This window comes from Dipodomys spectabilis, unplaced genomic scaffold, assembly GCF_019054845.1.
Source record: "Dipodomys spectabilis isolate Male_0828 unplaced genomic scaffold, ASM1905484v1 ptg000234l, whole genome shotgun sequence".
Classification (NCBI taxonomy): Eukaryota; Metazoa; Chordata; class Mammalia; order Rodentia; family Heteromyidae; genus Dipodomys; species Dipodomys spectabilis.
In genome coordinates, this window is record NW_024870911.1 from 15,547,129 (window position 1) to 15,566,524 (window position 19,396).

The 19,396-nt window shown below is 41.0% G+C and overlaps 1 protein-coding gene across 1 annotated transcript in view; it reads left to right on the forward strand.

Moving 5' to 3' along the window:
* The window catches only part of Lrig3 (leucine rich repeats and immunoglobulin like domains 3), a 55,715-nt gene that overhangs the window by 2,836 nt on the left and 33,483 nt on the right, over window positions 1-19,396 (forward strand). The window contains exons 2-3 of the mRNA XM_042698812.1: window positions 3,829-3,900; window positions 4,062-4,136. Of these exons, the coding sequence (XP_042554746.1) occupies window positions 3,829-3,900; window positions 4,062-4,136 (147 nt within the window). The remainder of the gene's footprint in view (window positions 1-3,828; window positions 3,901-4,061; window positions 4,137-19,396) is intronic.

Sequence of the window (19,396 nt, forward strand, 5' to 3'; positions counted from 1 at the left end):
TATTGTCCTTCCCCATTTCTTACCTTTCCTTATGTAAGAGAAGGAAGAAAAAGTAGTCTTGGAAGTCAGAATTCAAAATCAGTTTTTTCATTTGTTGCATTTGCAGAGTGAAAACTATGTGTGTGTGTGTGTGTGTGTGTGTGTGTGTGTGTGTGTGTGTGTGTGTGTGTGTGTCCCATTGTTATTAGGTTGTGACTTAATGGTCTAGGAGCCTCATTCACATGAAGTTGAATAGTGTGAGCTGTAAAGCAGTAATACTGTACTCATTTCTTTCAGAAAGTCACTTCTAATGCTTTAATGCAAGTGGTTAGGATAGTAACTTCTGGGCCTTGGTTTTTAGATCTGTGCTTACAGAACTCTGGCCCCAAAAGCAGTAGTTGGTAGAATATTTTAGCCCAAAGATAGGAAAGTTTGATGTCCAGTGAGAGCCTCAAGTATTACGAGGTTCTCTGTGGAAACTCGTAATTATTTATCTTATCACATAGCAGTGTATGAGCTCTCAACAGGGCTTAGGCCCAAGTCTGAAAGGTAGTGTGTGCTAGTGTTGACTTTAGTGTTAGCCTGTTATAAATCTTCTGGCCTGTACCAGAATTGGGGGTGGGTTGCGGGGGAAGGGGGGGGGTTGTATTAGTCCTTATGGTTTTCACAGCTGTTTTCCTGTATTTTCCAGACGAAGACTCGAACATAGCAGGCTGATTTATGAGTCACTTTGGATCAGTGTCTTAAAACAGCGCCAGCCTGGCTTTTTTGTTGTTGTTGTTCAACTTGCTTTCCAGATTTCTGCTGAATTAGCAGCTCCCCAAACCCCAGTAGGACTGATTAAGAAGTTGTGCTGTATTTGCATTTTAAAATTTGACTTGGAAGTCAGATTTCCAAATGCTCGAAGGAAGGAAAGGATAGTTGGAATCAAAAGCTTTAAATGAATTGTTTTCATATACCTTCATTGTGTTGATAGGAATGCAGCAAGAGAGACATCCCTTGATTATAAAGAGCAAGGTTAGGCTGCCTTCTAGAGATATCCTCAAGGAGAAAAAAAAACTTAAAAACAGTTTCCTGGGGGAAGATGTCCATTCACAGAATTCTTTTTTTTTTTTTTAATTGTAAAGATACTGTACAGAGGGGTTACAGTTACATGTGTAGGGTAATGAGTATATTTCATATAGAGCATTGTTACCCCCTCTTTTGTTTTTCCCCTACTATCCCTTCCCTCCCTACCTCCCAACTTCTTCCCTCCTCCTCCCCCAAGTTGTAAAGTTCATTTTCAACATAGTGTCTTGTACTTCTCATTGTTACAGTGGGTCAACCTGTAGTGAAGAAACTGTGCGCCCTGTTGAATGTTTTCTGTTTAAGAAAACATAGGCATTATATGTCTTGAGTATCACTTTAACCATCTAGCCATAAACTCAAAACACGTAAGGAAGATTTGGGAAAAACGTGATTTTCCTGTAACTGGAAAGTAATTATTTCTGAATTGTAAATTATATTAAAATCTAAATTTAGCTATATTACAAGTTTCGTGGCTTTAAGTATTTAGCAGTAAAAGTCACTGGAGGGATATTTTTTTTCTTCTCCCACATATAATAATGGTTTTACTAGTACACTATTTTATGAGTAAAATAGTTCAAGTTGCCAGTCCTGTTTCTGGATCAGACCTGAGTGCTGTCTGCTTGTGTTCTTGTCTCTCAAAGGAGTTTCTTCTTTTTTTTTTTTTTTTTTGGGTCCTGTCGAGGGGCCTGAACTCTGGGCCTGGGCGCTGTCCTTCAGCTCTTCAGCTCAAGGCTAGCGCTCTACCACTTGAGTCACAGCGCCACTTCTGGCTTTTTTCTTTTTGCTTATGTGGTGCTGGGAAATCGAACCCAGGGCCTCAGGCATGCAAGGCAAGCGCTCTACCACTGAGCCACCTTCCCAGCCCCAGGAGTTTCTTCTTTTAATGGTCTTTTGCTGGAGGATTTCCTTTTATCACCCACGAAACCAAGTGAAACACTGAATCCCATTTGCTCACAAGATTTCCTCATGAAATGTGAAATAATCCTTACAATGGAGTGAAGTGTGTGTGTGTGTGTGTGTGTGTGTGTGTGTGTTTTGATTTAGAGGAAAAAAATCACCTGTAATACATGTAAATACCAGATTTTGGTTCCCCTTTGCTTTGGGAAGTAGGAACAATGAAGGAGGCAGGTATAGTATACTGGAGTCAAGAGAGTCCAGCGAGGCCTGTGTGGTTTTCAGCTAAACTCCCCTGCCAAGGCCTTGGTTGTTTCTGAAGTCATATAGGAAATCTGTGACTGTCTGGGGGTGCTCAAGGCACACAGGTTTGCTGGAATCCTAACGAACGGTGAGTTGTTGGGCTCACGGTTTCCTTGATGAACTCCAGATGGATCTGAGCGGACGGTGAGGGAAAGTGTCTGGCTCCAGCCGGCGTGGTAAGCATGCACCATGGTGCTTGTAATTGCAAGACTTTTATAGTTTCAAGACTGTGCCAGATTTTTTTTTTCATGTTATAACTCTACCAGAACAAATCTACTCATGTGTGTTACTGTCTGGTAGGTCTTTTTAAGCAAACATATATCAAATAAAACCATTGCAGATTTTTTAAAAAATAGCTTAAAGGTTGAATACAGAAATCCAGGTGTACTCTTGAAATCAGAACTCAAGACTAAAAGGATCTACTCGTTCACAGAGAACGATACACCACAACTCCTCCTTGTGTGCAATTCTATCTATGTTTACGCATGTGGGAAAAGCCAACTTGTGCATGGGATAGAATTCATGCTTTGCTTCAGTCACTTTTTACTATCTAAGTCTTGGGTTATTTTCAGGCCTTCGTTTTTAAACACCGAAAGAATTGTGTTAGGAAGGTTAGCTTGCCTCTCAGAAGGGAGCGTTGAGCTATCGCTATCCATTTGCCTGGTTTCTAAGGAGTCCCTCAGCTTTTGCATTTTCTGACACCATCTGAAGGCACATACACATGTGTGAAGCAATACAACCAAATGCATTCGCTGGATTTTTGAATCTAAATACTTAGGTAATTTCCTCACCTGCAGTATTAATATGGGTAGGAGTTTATTTTTATTCGTACTGGTGTCCTGTGGAGGTTGTTATTACTACATTAGATTGAGTCTTTGAGTAAGCAGCTCACTTATTGTAGTAACTGAAATCTGTTCCTAGGGGCCTGGACAGTCTGTTAGGTGGTTGGTGTGGTTTAATTTGTCAAATTACTACATGTGGCGATTTGGGGAATCAAAGCAGAGGGTTCAGGTTGTTGTGTTTCCTTTTGAACGTGCACACACACACACACACACACACACACACACACTAACTTTGAACACACATGTGTCCACATACAAACATGTACCGTACTTTATGCAATATGCTTGACAAGTTATTTCTGTTCTCTTTGCAGTAGGGATCTTGGTGCTGACTTTTGTGATTAAAAACCTTTCTGTAGAGACTGTCATTTCGTTGACCTGCCTAATTAGCCATGTTTCATGGGCCATGATGTCATCGTATCAAGTTGAGAGTGGGGAGATGGGAGGGTAAAGCAAAACTAGCCGTTCACAAAGGACCTGTTCACCATGTGCCAAAAAACATCTCTTAAAATGTTTGTGGGCTTAAAGTATTTCAATCTGCCAGCCTGTTAAACTAATTTTGTCCTCCGAGCTTAGAGTTTGGCATTTTGGTTTCCATATAGTTTGTGGACAGAATAGACCAATTAGTTTTAGGGTTGTCACTCATGTGGATTGAGATATTTCATCAGCACATTGTTTTGTGCATATCATGAGGCACTATTAGTGTGTAGCAGCTACTTATCATTTTCTTCTTTCCTTCCAGGGACCTAAGTCATAACAGATTATCTTTCATCAAGGCAAGTTCCATGAGCCACCTGCAAAGCCTTCGAGAAGTGTAAGTCTTAATGTCTTTTATACTTACTAGTCACTGTATGAATATTTAAAGCTTTGCGCATGGGAGATGTCTTTGAAGAATGCTTTGTAAAGTTCTCACCTCTGTGAATGACAGATGACCTAATTAGCATCTTTTTTGTTTGTTTGTTTTTGCATTTGTAGGAAACTGAACAACAATGAATTGGAAGCCATTCCAGATCTGGGGCCAGTCTCCGCAAATATTACATTTCTTTCCTTGTAAGTAAATACCAGCAGTATTTCCTAGGTACATTTTCAGGAGCATAGGCTAGTAGGTGTTCCATTTGGACTAATTGAGAGATCTAAGAAGCCAATTTTGAACATGTCCTCCAGAGTCTGATAGAGAAAGACTTTTTGAATTGATTCACTGGTTTTCCAGGCTATGCTGCCATCCTTAAAAATTTAAATTTATGTGTATGTACTATGTTTTGTTTCTCCTATGCCGGAGCTGGGCAGGTGTTTCTCCATTGAACTGCATTCCTAGTCCCCAGGCTTCCTAAAAACAACACATTAAATGCACTTTTCTGTCATAACTGAAACTCCTCTCCAAGATTCCATCAAGTTATATTCTGTAGACAAAGACTTTAATCCTGGCATTGCTCCATGACTGCCATTGTGGGTGGGAGAGGAAATCTATGGATCATACGTTAATTATGTAGTTTCTTTTTTCTTTCTTTCTTTCTTTTTTTTTTTTAATGCCAGTTCTAGGGTTTGAACTCAGGACCTGTATGGTCCCTTAGTTTTTTTCTGCTCAGGTTTGGTATTTACCATTGAACCACAGCTCCATTCTACGTTTTTTTGTTCATTAAATGGAGATAAGAATCTCACAGACTTTATTGCCCAGGCTAGTTTCAAACTGGGATTCTCAGATCTCAGCCTCCTGGGCAGCTAGGATTAGAGGCATGAACTACTTGTGCCTTGTTTATCACTCTTTATTTTTCTGAGGACAGATGCCTACAGTGGAAATCAGGCTTCAGAAGCCATAATTTGGTGTATCAACTTGGGCAGGTAAAGTCAAATCTGTGATTAAAAGTCAGAAAAACCATTACATGCTAGTTTGCAAATAGGGATTTTCAAATGCAATTAAAATCACGTTAAATATTTTGGGGGTAGATAACAGGTTTATATTCATGTATTGAGTAGCTTTGAGAATATTTTGTCTTTGCGGCATTTAAAGATAGCATTTAAAATGCTTCTGGCTTAATTTCTAGAATTAAGCAATTTCACCATCTTATCTTAATTAAAAAAATTAAATCTCTGATGTTAAAAACACATTCTTCCCATAAACAACTTATGAAAAAGAACCACCATTGTTCCTTGCTTCTAGTAAAGGTGTTGTTGGAAGGGTTGAAATTATACAGTAAATTTCAGGAAAGCTTTTCAATTAATTAAAGTGATCAGTACCCAATTGCTCACATCTGGTGATTTATAGAGGTTTGTTTTTACTGAGCGCTCAGGTCAGCCAAGGCACAGTGTAGCCGCCGTGTCTGCTTTCTTCTGTTTTAATAAGAACCAAGTGACATTTGATCCTGATGTGGTTTCTTCCCCCCCTCCCCACCAAAAAAAAAAAAAAAAAAAATCAGAAACAGAAAGGAATGAAAGAAAAATCAGTTGGTATTTGACACATAAACACTGAACTTAAAAAATACTTTACACTCTCATTGATACCCATTCTTTCTGCTTTTCCTAATCGCTTAAAATATTTGAGTCGAAATGGAGAATACTGGTTTGGGCAGTTTATAACATCGTATATATATAGTTCTTCTTGTTTGACCAGAGGAGCCTTTTCTCTGCTGTCCTTGTGCTGTGCCATATCTGTCAGTGTGCTGGAGAATCTCAAGAGTCCTGGCATAAGTGAAGGCTGAGGGGGTCTACAATCTGGGGAGATGGGGGAGAGGGTTGGGCTATAGTTTGGCTGGGATGGGGGAAACGTCTAAACTTTGGCTTTGTGCTGGGTCACCAACATGAGAACCGGTGAGGCTGTGAGGCCATTCTATTGGAAACAATGTAAAAAATAAGTAAATAGTAGTGATGGTGTCCTGTAAAGTTGTCACTTGCCACCAGAAAGCTAGGATGACTAGAAACCTGAGTTGAATTCCCTTCAGATATGGGCCCCTTCTATGGAGTTGTCTTCATGCGTGATTTGCCTTAGGGCGTGCTGTGTGTCAAGCCAGTCTCAGGAAGGCCCCTTTCTTTGCCTTCCTCTTATGTGGTGTTACTGCCAGTGACTGCTTTGTCAACCTGTGTGATGGCAGACCCAGCTATGGCCTAGATTTCATAGCCTGGGTGCTGAGCCATGGAGGGGGATGCATGTGCAGTATGGAGTGGGAAATTGTTTCCATACCTGTGTAACACCTTGTCACCTTCACCTCTTTCTGTGTTTCCATCTGGAAAAGTTTGGATTTTCTCATGCAGGCGCTTTTGGGAATTATGTCATCATGGCTCCTAGAGCCCTAAGTTTCTGCTTCTGTAGAGTAGGACATTTTCTTTCAGATTGAAGCTCTTGAGAAGAACCAGAGCCGAATACAAGTACTTGCATAGATTTTTTTTAATTTAAAAAAAAAAAAGTTTGTTGTACTACATGGCATGATTCAGATTAGAAACTTGATGTATGATTAAATCTCATATTTTTCCAAATATTTTTCAGGACCGTTTGATCTCTATTATCAGGTTTAAAAACAAATTCTTTGTTTACAGTTTGCGGAGGCAGCTGTTTTTCTGGGTTATTGACACAGGTTGAATAATTTGAAAACTTGAGTAAGGGAGAGGAAGGGATTGAATACCAGGGATTGAACACAGGGCCTCTTGCTTGCTTGCCAGGCTTCCTTCCGCTCATGTCAAGACCTTTTTTTGTTTCACGTATTTTTCCGATAGGGCTTTCAGTGTTGCCCACACTCGGCCCAAGACCCCAGTCCTCCTGCCTATCCTCTCATGTTTCTGGGATTATAGACAGAGGATACCATGTTTGAATTATTTGTTGAGATGAGGTCATACCAACTTTTTGCCTGAGCTGACCTCTATCTACGAGTCTCCTGTTATCTACCTTCTAAGTAGGTGGGATAACAGGCAAATGAGCCACTGCCTACAGCCCCAGTTGGAGGCTTATATGTAATATTTAATATCTGAGCTTTGTCCAGTTACTTGCTTTAAGTGTGTGTGGGGATACTCCCAATTGGAGCCACCAGAAGAGATGGTATGAGATCTTCCTTTTCTGTTAACTGGGTGTAAGATACAAGAGCTAACACTGGGTTAAATGGCACCCCATGTCTAGAGATGAAAAAAAAAAAGTTAAGGATTTGTTTTAAAGCCTGGGGAAAATACCAGATAGGCAGGTTGCATACCTCTGGAAATACCAATATTAACAAAGCTCACCTCTAACATTTTATGGGATCTTCTAGAATGCAAAAGTGCCGAAGAGCCCTCTTTTCAAATGAATCACAGACGGGAACCAGAAATCACAGGTGGCTTCAGTGTGTATCATTTTATATTTTTCCTCTCATAATTTTATAGCTGTAACAGCATGGTATTTTTTAGAGAAAGAAATGGAATGATCTTTGGAGTGAGCATATCTTATGGAAAAACTCTTAACCTGGCTTAGGTTATTTTATCTATGAGCCAGTTTGCTCAGGTGTTACACAGGATTTGCTCAAACATTGGTCACTTTTGAAACCTGTGTCCTGGGTTATGGACGTTTGAGTCTGTAACTTATGTAATATTGTCACTGAACAAAAGAGGCCTTGGTGATCATTAAATAAAACTGGTTGGGTCTTAGCCTTGACGCTCAATTTATATAGTACTTACCAATTTGCAGGCATTTATATGGTGTCCTGGAATGGCAAAGTGGTAGGCCAGTTACTTTTTTGGCAGTCGTGGGGCTTGAACTCTGGGCTTGGTGCTGTCCCTGCGCTCTTCAGCTCAAGGCCAGTGCTCTACTGCTTAAGCCATAGCACCATTTCCAGTTTCTAGTGGTTTATTGGAGATAAGAGTCTCATAGACTTTTCTGCCCAGGCTGGCTTTGACCCTCGATCCTCAGATCTCAGCCTCCTGAGTAGCTAGGATTACAGGCGTGAGCCACTGGCGCCCGGCTGCCTTTTGCTTTTATTGACAGTATTGAAGTTAGAATTCAGGACCTTATACTTACTAGGCAGGTGCTCTATAGCATGAGCCACACTCCTAGTCTCCTTCCTCTCTCCCTTCCTCCCCTCTTCCCTCCCTCTCTCTCTGCTTCCCTCCCTCCCTCCCTGCTTCCTTCCCTCCCTTCCTCCCTCTTTCTTTCTTTCTTTCTTTTTCTTTCTCTCTTTCTTCCTCTTTATTTTTCAATTAAGGCTTTGGATTTATGCCCAGGCTCAATTGGGCCATGATCCTCCTATTCATATTTCTTACATAACTGAGATGACATATGTGAGCCATCATGTCTGGCTGTACCTGGAAGTTCTTCTTAAAGATGGGGATTTTATGACTTTATCCCGAGAGACTCACAATGAATGCATTAGGTGGGGCTTGGAAGTATCCATTTTAACACATTTAACATTGTTTAGATAGAGTGTTACAACTAATGATTATGTTTTCTGGTAGCACTCCAAACTATGCTCTCTACCAGTGGAAAGTCATTGTGGAGGTGTAGCATAGAGCGAGATGATCATATTTGGTATTTAAAAGTGTCTCTGTGGCTTTAGAATGGCCTGGAGGTGTCCAGAGGGTGGCCAGAGAGGGGCAGGTACTTCAGGGGTTCAGTAGTGGTGGCAGCAGCTCCTTTGCATAGACTGTCTGTAGTTCTACAGGGATCAAGTAGAACATAAGGCCGGGGTGGAGCTTGGTGGTAGAGCATGTGCCTAGCATGCATGAAGTCCTGGCTTCCAGCACCAAAAGAAAAAGAAATAAAGCAAGAATTAAGTTAAATGGCCCCAGGATTAATTACAGTCTTCACCCTTTGCTGAGATTGTGACCAGGATTGAGTTACTGGGTCTATAATTGTCTTTTTGTCTATTTCCTCAGCTTGCTTTATTTATTTATTTATTTATTTTAGTAAGTTTGAACTCAGGGCCTGGACATCTCTTTTAGAGTTTTTTTGCTCAAGGCTGTTACTCTACCACTCAAATCACAGCTCTGCTTCTGGCTTTTTGCTAGTTAATTTGAGATAAGAACCTCAGATTTTTCCTGCCCAGGCTGGGTTCTAATCATGATTCTCAGATCTCAGCATTTTCAGTAGCTAAGATTACAGCACACACCACCAGTGCCTGGCTGTTTCCTCAATTTTAAAGTGAGATCAGAGGTCATTATCTCTCAGAGTCCTTGTGAGCCATCCCAAGTAAAGCTATCAAGCGCCACACATGGGAATCACTGAGTGAATGTGAGTAATTTGATGATGGTGGTAGTAGTTTGTTCAACTAAAATTTATTAAATATCTGTTATGTGCCAGGCTCTGTTTTAAGTGATAAATAGTGGTATAGTGGAGAAAGGCAGCCAAACTCTCTCTTATTGTAATTGGGGGGGGGGATGGGGAGGGAGTAGGGGGAAAGATAAGTCATTGGTCATTGAATAGAAATCTCTGCCCTCATGGAGCTGACCTTCTCATGGAAGGAAGGAATCAGAAGTGAATAAGAAATGTCTTCAGCAGAGGGTGAAGGCTAGTCAGGGTAGGACATAATGCAGAATGCATGTGTATGAGGGATGTTGATGTTATAAAGGGAAACAGGGAAGGGTAACTGGGGTGATAACTTTGGTCAGGGCTGTGATGTGTGTCTGGGTCGAAGAGGTCATCTCTATACCCACCTTACCCTGTCTAGGCCCACCTTGCCTTGTATATTCAATAGTCAGACACTTAGGAAATATTCTAGTTTGTACTTTTCTACTCTCCTAAGTTTGGAGCCTCTGTGGCTGACTCTTCATTCCTCCAGCTCATCATGAGGTACATAATGTCTAGTTAGTGCTTCATTAATGTATGACTTAAGGAATATTTATAGATAAACATGCACATAGCGTAATTCAGATAGATCTCCTCATATATACTTAGTCTCGACTTGTGAATAAGTATTTACACTGTTTGTTTACAGTAGAGACAGTGTACAGGTATGTATAGTTGGTAAAATAATAATGAATCATATCAACAGCAATAACACTAATTCAAAGACTAGGGAAAAGAGCAAGAGAAGTAATTTAAGTAGCTCGGGGATGGATTCAGCATACTGCTCTAGCCACCTTTGTTAAGTTTGTCCCAGATCCCCACAGGTGATTTGCCATTCAGAAATGGAGATTTATTTTCACAGCCCTGGTGCCCTCTCACACTTGTAAACTACTGCATCAGGTTCAGAACTCAACATTCAGATTGCAAAGCAACACAAAAGTAAAGTATTGACACCTTCCCCACACAATCAAACTGCCAGCACTCTGAAAGAAACTGGCCCTGTTGGATTCATGGAGCCAAAGAGGAAGAATTTCCTCACAGGGTCCTTGAAGTATTGTAAGGACCTGCAAGGGTGGTGGTGATGATGGATGGCTCTCTTAGACAGTTGGAGCCTAACTCAGATGAAAGGTGGTCCTATCACTTCAAATCACACCATGTGTCCTTTTCTCTGAGACGATGGAGGGATATATCAGACCACGCACTTCTCTCAGGGGTTCCCAAGTCATCACATGCACTGCAGAGATGACTAGGGAGCCAGTAGTACTGGCAGTGTGTGGCAGGAACTATTGTTTTTGTAGAATTCTTAGAAAGGTGGTGATTGTGGTAGGCAGGCCTTTCTTGTTGCTTTGGCAAGATACCTGAGAAAAAGTTGTTATGGGAGGAAGGATTTTGGCTGATTGTTTCAGAGATTCAATCTTTCCTGGAGGGGAGGGTGTGATGGGACCAGCTCATATCATGGTAGCCAGGAAACAGAAGCAGAGAGAGAGGGAGAGAGAGGAAGACAAAGAGACAGATACGGGGAATAGGGGTGGGGAGGAAGGGATGGAATAAAGGAGAGAAAGAAGAAGTGAGGGAAACAGACAAAGAGAGGTTGAGAGATCTGGCCCATCCATCGTATGGGATGGTACAAGGTCTTCTCCCTTTAATTAGGCCTTTCTGGAAACATCCCTACAGACTCACTCAGAGGTGTATTTTACTAATTTCCTAGGTGCTTCTCAACCCAATCAGATTGATAACTGAGACTGATCATCAGTTTTAATTTTAATTTTAATTTTTTTTTTGGTTTTAAAATTCTCACAGGTGCAGGATATGTGGTCTCTAATGACACTTGTGACATTCCAGCAGAGGACTCTTTTCTTCCTGAGCTGTCAACACTCCCTTCAGCAGCCCAGTACACACCCAAGCACATAGTAGGCATTTATGAAGAATCTAAGAGAACAAGAAGAATTGGGGGCCCTTGTGCAGTAGGGGAGAGAGCCCTGAGCTAGGAAGAGCATCAGGCTTTTGTCTCATCTTACATTAATAGCCAGTCTGACCTCGGGCAGTCTTAATGAACTCTTCTCTGTTTATCTGTATAAACAGTCTGTGATGTCTGCCCATCTTTCTCCCATGCTTCCGGCAGAGGATGACATGTCATTCTAAACGTGAAAGGACTGGGTAGAGTGGGAGTAGCCACAGCTGCTGGAGTTGTAGTGAGGTGGCCTTAGCAAGCAACTAAAAACTGCAGACAGTGGGCTGAAATAGATTCTTGAGCATAAGGGTCGCAGGCCAAAATTGAAATCTAGAAACTATCCTGGCTACCAGAGATGAAGGATGGAGAAAGCACTTTGTATCTGGGGTAAAATAACAGGAAAACTTCTACTTTCATCAAATGGTTTCTTAAAAGAACACACAGTGACAATAAATATCTGACCAATATTTGTCGCTTACAGGCTTATGTATTTTGAGCCTAGCAATAGTGCCTGTTATGTGCCTTCCATGTGTTAAGTGCTAAAGAACAACTCCAAGTAGGATTTGGCCTCAGCTTTGGAGACAGGAAGACAGACAGGTTGAATGTAGGCCAACAGAGGTTATGCTCAGGATGGTGGAGATGTCCCAGGTGGTGGAGGTATGTAGCCACCCAGGTTTCAGAATATATGGAACAGGAGTACAAAGCAGCGTTTAGAGATGAAAGGAGACTTCGGTACTTGAGCAGATGTCTGTGTGTGTGTGTGTGTGTGTGTGTGTGTGTGTGTGTGTGAGAGAGAGAGAGAGAGAGAGAGAGAGAGAGAGAGAGAGAGGGAGAGAGAGAAAATGAGAGAGAGAGAGAGAGAGTGTGTGTGTGTGTGTGTGTGTGAGTTGTGGGGCTTGAACTCAGTACCTGACTGCTATTCTTGAGCTTTCCTGCTCCAGGCTAGCGCTCTACCACTTTGAGCCACAGCACAACTTCCACTGTCTGGTGGTTAGTTGGAGATAAGAGTTTCACAGACTTTCCAACTGGACACACTTTAAATCACGATCCTCAGATCTCGGTCTCCTGAATAACTAGGATTACGGGTTTGAGCTACCAGAGCCTGGCATACTTGGGTAGATTTATCTTATCTTGAAGTAACTGACATACTTAGGTGGTTTGTAGTTTTAGAGGAGTCATTGAAGTCTGTTGTCCTTGCTTTAAGCAAGAGAATGAAGCAACACAGCACAGAATCTACTTTTTGTTTTTTTTTAGTCATAAACTTTTTCACTTTCAAAATCAAGTGGTACAATGTGGCTTTAGAGGATTACCAATTAATGACTCGCCAAGCATTTGTCTTCTCAAGATTCCCGGAGTTAGTTGTTCTGTACTCTTGAGCCTTGTGGTGTGGTAGGGCTTTTCCCAAAAGGGGGAAGGAAATCTGCCATGGGATGGAAGTCATACAAGCATTGCCTTCTGGGTGCGGTGGGGTTGAATGGGTAATGAAAAATTAGATTTCTGTACAGTCCACTTATCCTCAGCTTATGAAATCTTGGCTTACGATTCTTTAATATTTATGATGGCATACTCCCCTTATGATTCTGTTTTCCATTTCCAGTGTGGTATAACACATTACACCAGGCATTCAGCACTTTATTATGAAATAGGCTTTGTGTTAGGTGATTTTTCCCATCTATAAGCTGATGTAAGTGTTCTGAGCACGTTTAAGGTAAGCCAGGCTAATCTATGGTGTTTGGCAGGCTAGGTATATTAGTAAAAGCATTTTTACTTTATAATATTTTCAATTTACGATGTGTTTGCTGAGGTGTAATCCCATCTTAAGTCAAAGAGAATCTCCATTCTGTTTATATACCGAACCCAAAACCAGGCAAAATGAGCATTTCATTCATAAGTTTTATCCATTTCCCATTATGTTCCAAAAATTAGACTTAGGAAGTCAGTTTGGGAGATGATGGTTTAAGAAACTGCTGCTTGGTTGTAAGGCCCAGAGTTATTTTAATCATTCTCCAAACTCAATTTATAACTTTAGAAACAATACTGATTATTTTAATATCTTTGTAACTCTGAGATAAGGTCATGGGGAAGGCAAACATTATAACATCTTCAAGTCATAATACATACCTGAGTAACTTTGTCATTGGTGGTAGAGCCCAAAGACTTACTTTAATAGAAAACCTTTGCAAGTCAATATTGAAGTCATGAGTTTATCGTATGAAGTGAGAAAGTTGGGAATCAGCTTTAGCAAAAAAATTTATAACTTAGTTTTCTAAAGAGAAAGAACATAAACCATGTCCACATCTGGATGTAGCAGAGCTGGTGGGGTTGGATTGCTTTCACTGAAAAACTCATCCTGGTACAGGTGAATCATGTAGCCTTAGCCACTGCATGTCAGCCACACACTGTTGTATGTGAGAGAAATAAGCTTATGAACTGCAAGTCTCAACAAAATAAAACATCTCAACACATAAAACATCTTAGTAGCCAGGCTCTGGTGGCTCACACCTATAGTCCTAGCTACTAGGAGGCTGAGATCAAAGAGTATGGTTCAAAGCCAGCCCAGGAAGAAAAGTCCCCATGAAATTCTTATCTCCAATTAACCACTCAAAAACCAAAAGTGGCACTGGGGCTCAAGTGGTAGAATGAGCGCAGAGAGGCTCAGGGACGGCACCCCAGTCCTGAGTTTAAGCCCCACAACCAACAACAATTTTTTAAAAAAATCTTAATAATAGGTTTATTGGATTTTTAAATGTTTGTATATGACTTTCACACAAGAATTTACTATACACAGAGCTGTATTTGTGACACTGTTGAATTTACATTTGATCATAAAACCAGCCCATCTCCAGAATGTAAACCTAACTAAGGTTTTGAATTCTCAATTTAGAGTAACTGAATTAGAAACAGCAATTTGCCATCATTCCCATGGCTCTTTAAGAGTCCTCAGTGTTTTCGCCGAGGCTCTTAGATCAGGAGCAAAATCCTTTTAATGACTCAATAGTGAGTATCTCTTCCCATTGGACTTTCTCTGGAAGCATTCCTTAGCTCTAGAGATGGGCCTGGTCCCAGAAATCCTTGTATATGCTTTTCCCTGATCGATAGAATTGATTCTACCCCCAAATCAGACTTAGGTTTTGCTTTCACATTCTTAATCTCATTTATTATAATGATCATTATCATCATATAAACAATCACAGCTTAATTATATATTTGTGATTCTTCGATGTCTATTTCCCCTACCATAAAGAAACTTCAGAAAAGCTGAGATCATGTCTGGTTTTGTGCCTGCTGGAACCCTAATATGTAGCACACTGTTCAACACATTGTATTACGCTTGCTAGATGGAGAAAGAAGTGAATGAATGGATGGATGGATAAGTTAATATAACAAGTTACCTGGTCTATTTCTGCCTCTTCACATGCAAAACATTTCCACTTAATTCATAAAATTTGGGTTTTTCCAAAGTAACAGTAATTTTAACAGAGAGACCCACAGGGTAACTTCTTCCATTGGTATTTCTGACAGCCCATAAAAGTGACCTCTTCCTCCAGTCCCTTGAACTTGACCTTCTACAACAGCTTGTCACGGGAATGCCTGCATTATCAGCGTTTGTACAGAACTCTTCTTCGGCTTAGTAATAACCATTTTGAAGAACTTCTTTGAAGTATCAGGTATAACTCCTACCAGAATACTGAGTAAGGTTCATTCTGCCAAGACAGACAAAACAAAGTTACAGTCAGTAGCTTTTCATAATTGGGGCAGCAAGATCCAACGTGCCTCTCTATTCCAGTCTAGTTACTTTTCCTTCTCCTCCTTATTTTAGTTTCTTCACTGGCTGCCACAGGGCATGAGGTTGAGACCTCTAGTTTGGGAGACACCAAAACAATGAAACACAGTTCTAACCAATAGCATGCTTTCATTCTTTGCCTGAAAGTTATTGGTGTGCTAAATTCAAAACATGAAAGGAAAGGCAATTATAAAAATAAGCACCTCCTTTGGAGCACTAAACATCACCTTCTTGGCTGTCTCCCTCTCTCTTTGTATATCTGTAGCTACCAGATAGAGAAGTCTCTAGAAGATCGAAGGCAAGATGAGTGGGTTAGGTGATGTTCATGTTGTATGTTAAAATATGGCAGAGGATAAACATGTGATTGGAAAAAATATTTGTGATCTGTTATAGGATAAACATGTGATAAACACTTGTGATCTGTCACTTTTACTGGGTATGAACAACTTTAGTTTTGGGTTTTTTTTGCAATGAGACAAATACATTATAGAATAGAGTCAAAGTGAGCATATATGTGGGAAAAAATAAGATGCTTTTTATAATTTGGTGACTGATTGTGGGTGTGATATCATGTAGGGGTTAGCTTAAGACAGAAGAAAGTATTCTGCAGTGGCAAAAGTGTGTTTACAGACTTGGAAGCATTCTCTTCATTGTATAGGTCTGTTGGTCTTACAGTGTCCATTAAGTATCAAAGAAAATGTGAAAGGAAGTAGAAATGGTTTGCTATGTTATGTAAGCCATTTTTGGTTACTAGTTTCGTGTATCTTTGTTCAATCCTAATAGCCTCAAATTGGAAGAGATGTATCTGACCATTCTCTTCTTTATCACTTCCAGGGATGAAATGCTCCTTTTGGGGAAATAGGACTCTCCAGAGTTCTAATTGCCATAACTTCTAGTGTGCTTGTATGTTAAGCTGAGCGCTGCCTTCCCGCAGCCTCTCTTTGGTGTCCCATCATTCTGAGGTGGGGAGGGGAACTTCCTTCCCATTCAGGCATCATACTACTTACAGGTATTAAAATGTCAGGTTTAGCCAGGTGCCAGTGGCTCGTACCTGATCTGATGATAACGGTTCCAAGCCAGCCCAGGCAGGAAAGTCCATAAGACTTATCTTCAATAAACTACCCCCTCAAAAAAGGAAAAAAAAAATCCAGAAGTGGTGCTCTGACTCAAAGTGGTAGAGCACTAGCCTTGAACAAAAGAAGCTCTGGGACAGTACGCAGGCCCTGAGTTCAAGCCCCAGGACCAGCACAAACATTAGATAGATAGATAGATAGATAGATAGATAGATAGATAGATAGATAGATAGATAGATAGATAGTCGGTCAGTCCGGTTTCTGACAGCCTTCTGTCCTGTTGTCCCTCTTGCTTATTTCTTGCATGACCTGTCCTGTCCAACAGTACCTTCTGTAGTGATATAGAACTCTGTAGAATTCAGTGTCAACCTGTGAGTCGGTTCAAAGGTGTGAGCACACCTGCATATGTGACCATCATCACCATGTTTTCTGTGTCTTGTTCATAAAGATGAAATCAAGAAATGCAGTGACTGTGCTGTTCCCATGGTTCATAAAACCACCTGAGATAATGAAATCAAGTCGTTTTAGCTTACTGCGTTCATAGCAGTGTTTTCTGGTTTATATTATCATTATAAGTGAAAATGCTTCTGATGGGATAATAAAATCCCGTACATACGAATCTGAGTGGAGTGATTTTTTTCAGTAAGAAACAAGTAAGGGTAGATTTTTTTTTTTTAAAGGAAGGTTTCTTTATTTGGATTTTTAAAGAAAAACTAGTGTTTGGTTGAATTGCTAGTGAAGACCTCCTACTATGGACTGAGTACATTCATTTCATTCTGTTCCTTCTAAACACCCTTAAAAAGAAAGTAAATAATTTTTTAAAGTATAGTACATCAGGAACAAAGGGAAAATAAAGAACAGAGATAGGATAGAGCCCAAATGAAAGATGCTGTAAAAATTTTGCAAGTAATGGAATAAGTAGTAGCTGACTTGAAAGAGAGAAAGTGGGCTAGCTCTGGTGGCTCACACCTATAATCCTAGCTACTTGGGAGCCTGAGATCTAAGGATCATGGTTCAAAGCCAGCCTGGGCAGGAAAGTTTGTGAGACTTTTTTGTGGTTGTTGTTGCCAATCCTGGGGTTTGAACTCAGGGCCTAGGCACTATTCCTGAGCTTCTTTTGAGCCACAGTGTCACTTTTCTGCTTATGTGGTACTGAGGAGTCTAACCCAGGGCTTCATGCCTGCTATGCAAGCACTCTAACACTAAGCCATATTCCTAGCTCCTTGTGAGACTCTTATCTCCAATTAACTTAACAAAAGTTGGAAGTAGAGCTGTGGCTTGAGTGGTAAAGTGCTGGCATTGAGCAGAAAAAGCCAACTGCCCAGGCCTTGAGTAGAAGCCTAAGAACCAGAGCAAAAGAAAGACACAAAAAGAGACAGAAAGAGAGAGAAATGGAGTTGACTGAAAAAAAAATCCAACCATGTGATTTTGTATACCCCCGTGTGTGTGTGTGTGTGTGTGTGTGTGTGTGTTGTGTGTGTGTGTGTGTGTGTGTGTGTGTACAAACCATCAGAGCGTCTCAGGAATTCAAAACCTCTAACAGCAGGAGTACAGAGCTGGACTGAAAACAGGGGATTAGTTCAAATTCTTTCAAAAGAAGAAATCTGACCTCCACATTCCTTTTCTCAAACTGGAAACCTCATGACCGACCATCCTTCTCCTAAGACAAAGTCTGTGCATGTACTTCCAGAAGCATGAGAACCAAAAAGTCTCTGGAATTGGTGGGATTGAGGACATTTTAGAGGAAATGGAATCCAGATCTCAGAGACGATATCTACCCTCCGACTTACTCCCGGTTAGACTTCTCAGAGAACTGCCATTCTTACATCCCCCCTGACTAGGGACACGTTTGGAGAGGGAGGACCCCGGGAAACTGACATTCCATCATAAAGCAAGTCCTTTCCTAGCCTCACCACCAGCCAAGTCCACGGCATGTGTGGTCCTCAGTGAGGTGTTCTGTTTGTTTAGATGTTGGAAAAAGGTTATCACTCTTAGCCTGGGCTGACCTGGAACTTTTGATCTTCCTGTTTCAGCCTTGCAAGGGCTGTAATTATAAGTATACATAACCCTGCCTGGCTCACCAGTGAACTGCCTTTAGTGTGTTACTTAAAAATACTTTCTAGAAATATTTTTTTTTGGGGGGGGCTGGGAAGGTGGCTCAGTGGTAGAGCGCTTGCCTTGCATGCATGAAGCCCTGGGTTCAATTCCTTAGCACCACATAAGTAGAAAAAGCCAGAATTGGCACTGTGGCTCAAGTGGTAGAGCGCTCGCCTTGAGCTGAAGAGCTGAGGGACAGTGCCCAGGCCCAGAGTTCAGGTCCCACGACTGACCAAAAAAAAAAAAAAAAGAAATATTTTTGGCTGCTGTTGTTGCTGTTTTTGTTTTCTTTTTGTCTTATTAGTTAGTTTGTATTTGGGAGGGTAGAGGGGGCACAGAAAAGGTGGAACAAAGGGTGAACAAATACAACAGTGATACTCACTAGATACTACATAGAAAATTAACTGTACATCTTGTGGGTAGGGATGGGAGGGAAAAACTGGGAGAGAGCGAGGGAAGGGGAGGCATGGTTCAAAAAGAATTGTACTCATTACCTGAATCATGTAACTGTTACTCTTCTGTATATCAACTTTACAATCACAATAAAAAAATGTAGAACAATAAAAAAAAATCAGCTGGGAGCCAGTGGCTCATGCCTGTAGTCCTAGCTACTAAAGAGGCTGAGATCTGAGGATCATGGTTCAAAGCCCAGCCCAGTCCATGAGACTCTTATCTCCAAATAACCACCAGAAAACCACAAGTGGCGCTGTGGCTCAAGTGGTAGAGTGCTAGCCTTGAGCTGAAGAGCTCAGGGACAGCACCCAGGCCCTGAGTTCAAGCCCCACGACTGACCAAAAAAAAAAAAAAATCATTTAGAAAAAAAATCTGTGACTATATTCTACATATCCATCAGTCAACAGAATTCTGATGAGGCTTCTAACAATCAAGTCACCATGTAAAACATAGGAACAGACACCCAGAGATAGCTGGGAAGGAGAGAGTTGACCCAGAGAGACAAGGACTGTGTGCAGGGACACCAAAACAGGGGAAAGATGAAAGACCTCCCCATCCCATCCCCCCTCAAAAAAGAAAGGCAGGCCAAGCTCTGGGAGAAGCTGCAGTTTTCATATGTGATTCAGTTATGTGAAGCTCCATAGCAAATAGTGCCATATATGGGGTTTGTTATTCAGATCTAGTATCCCAAAACATTAAAAGTGAGAAGAATCATTC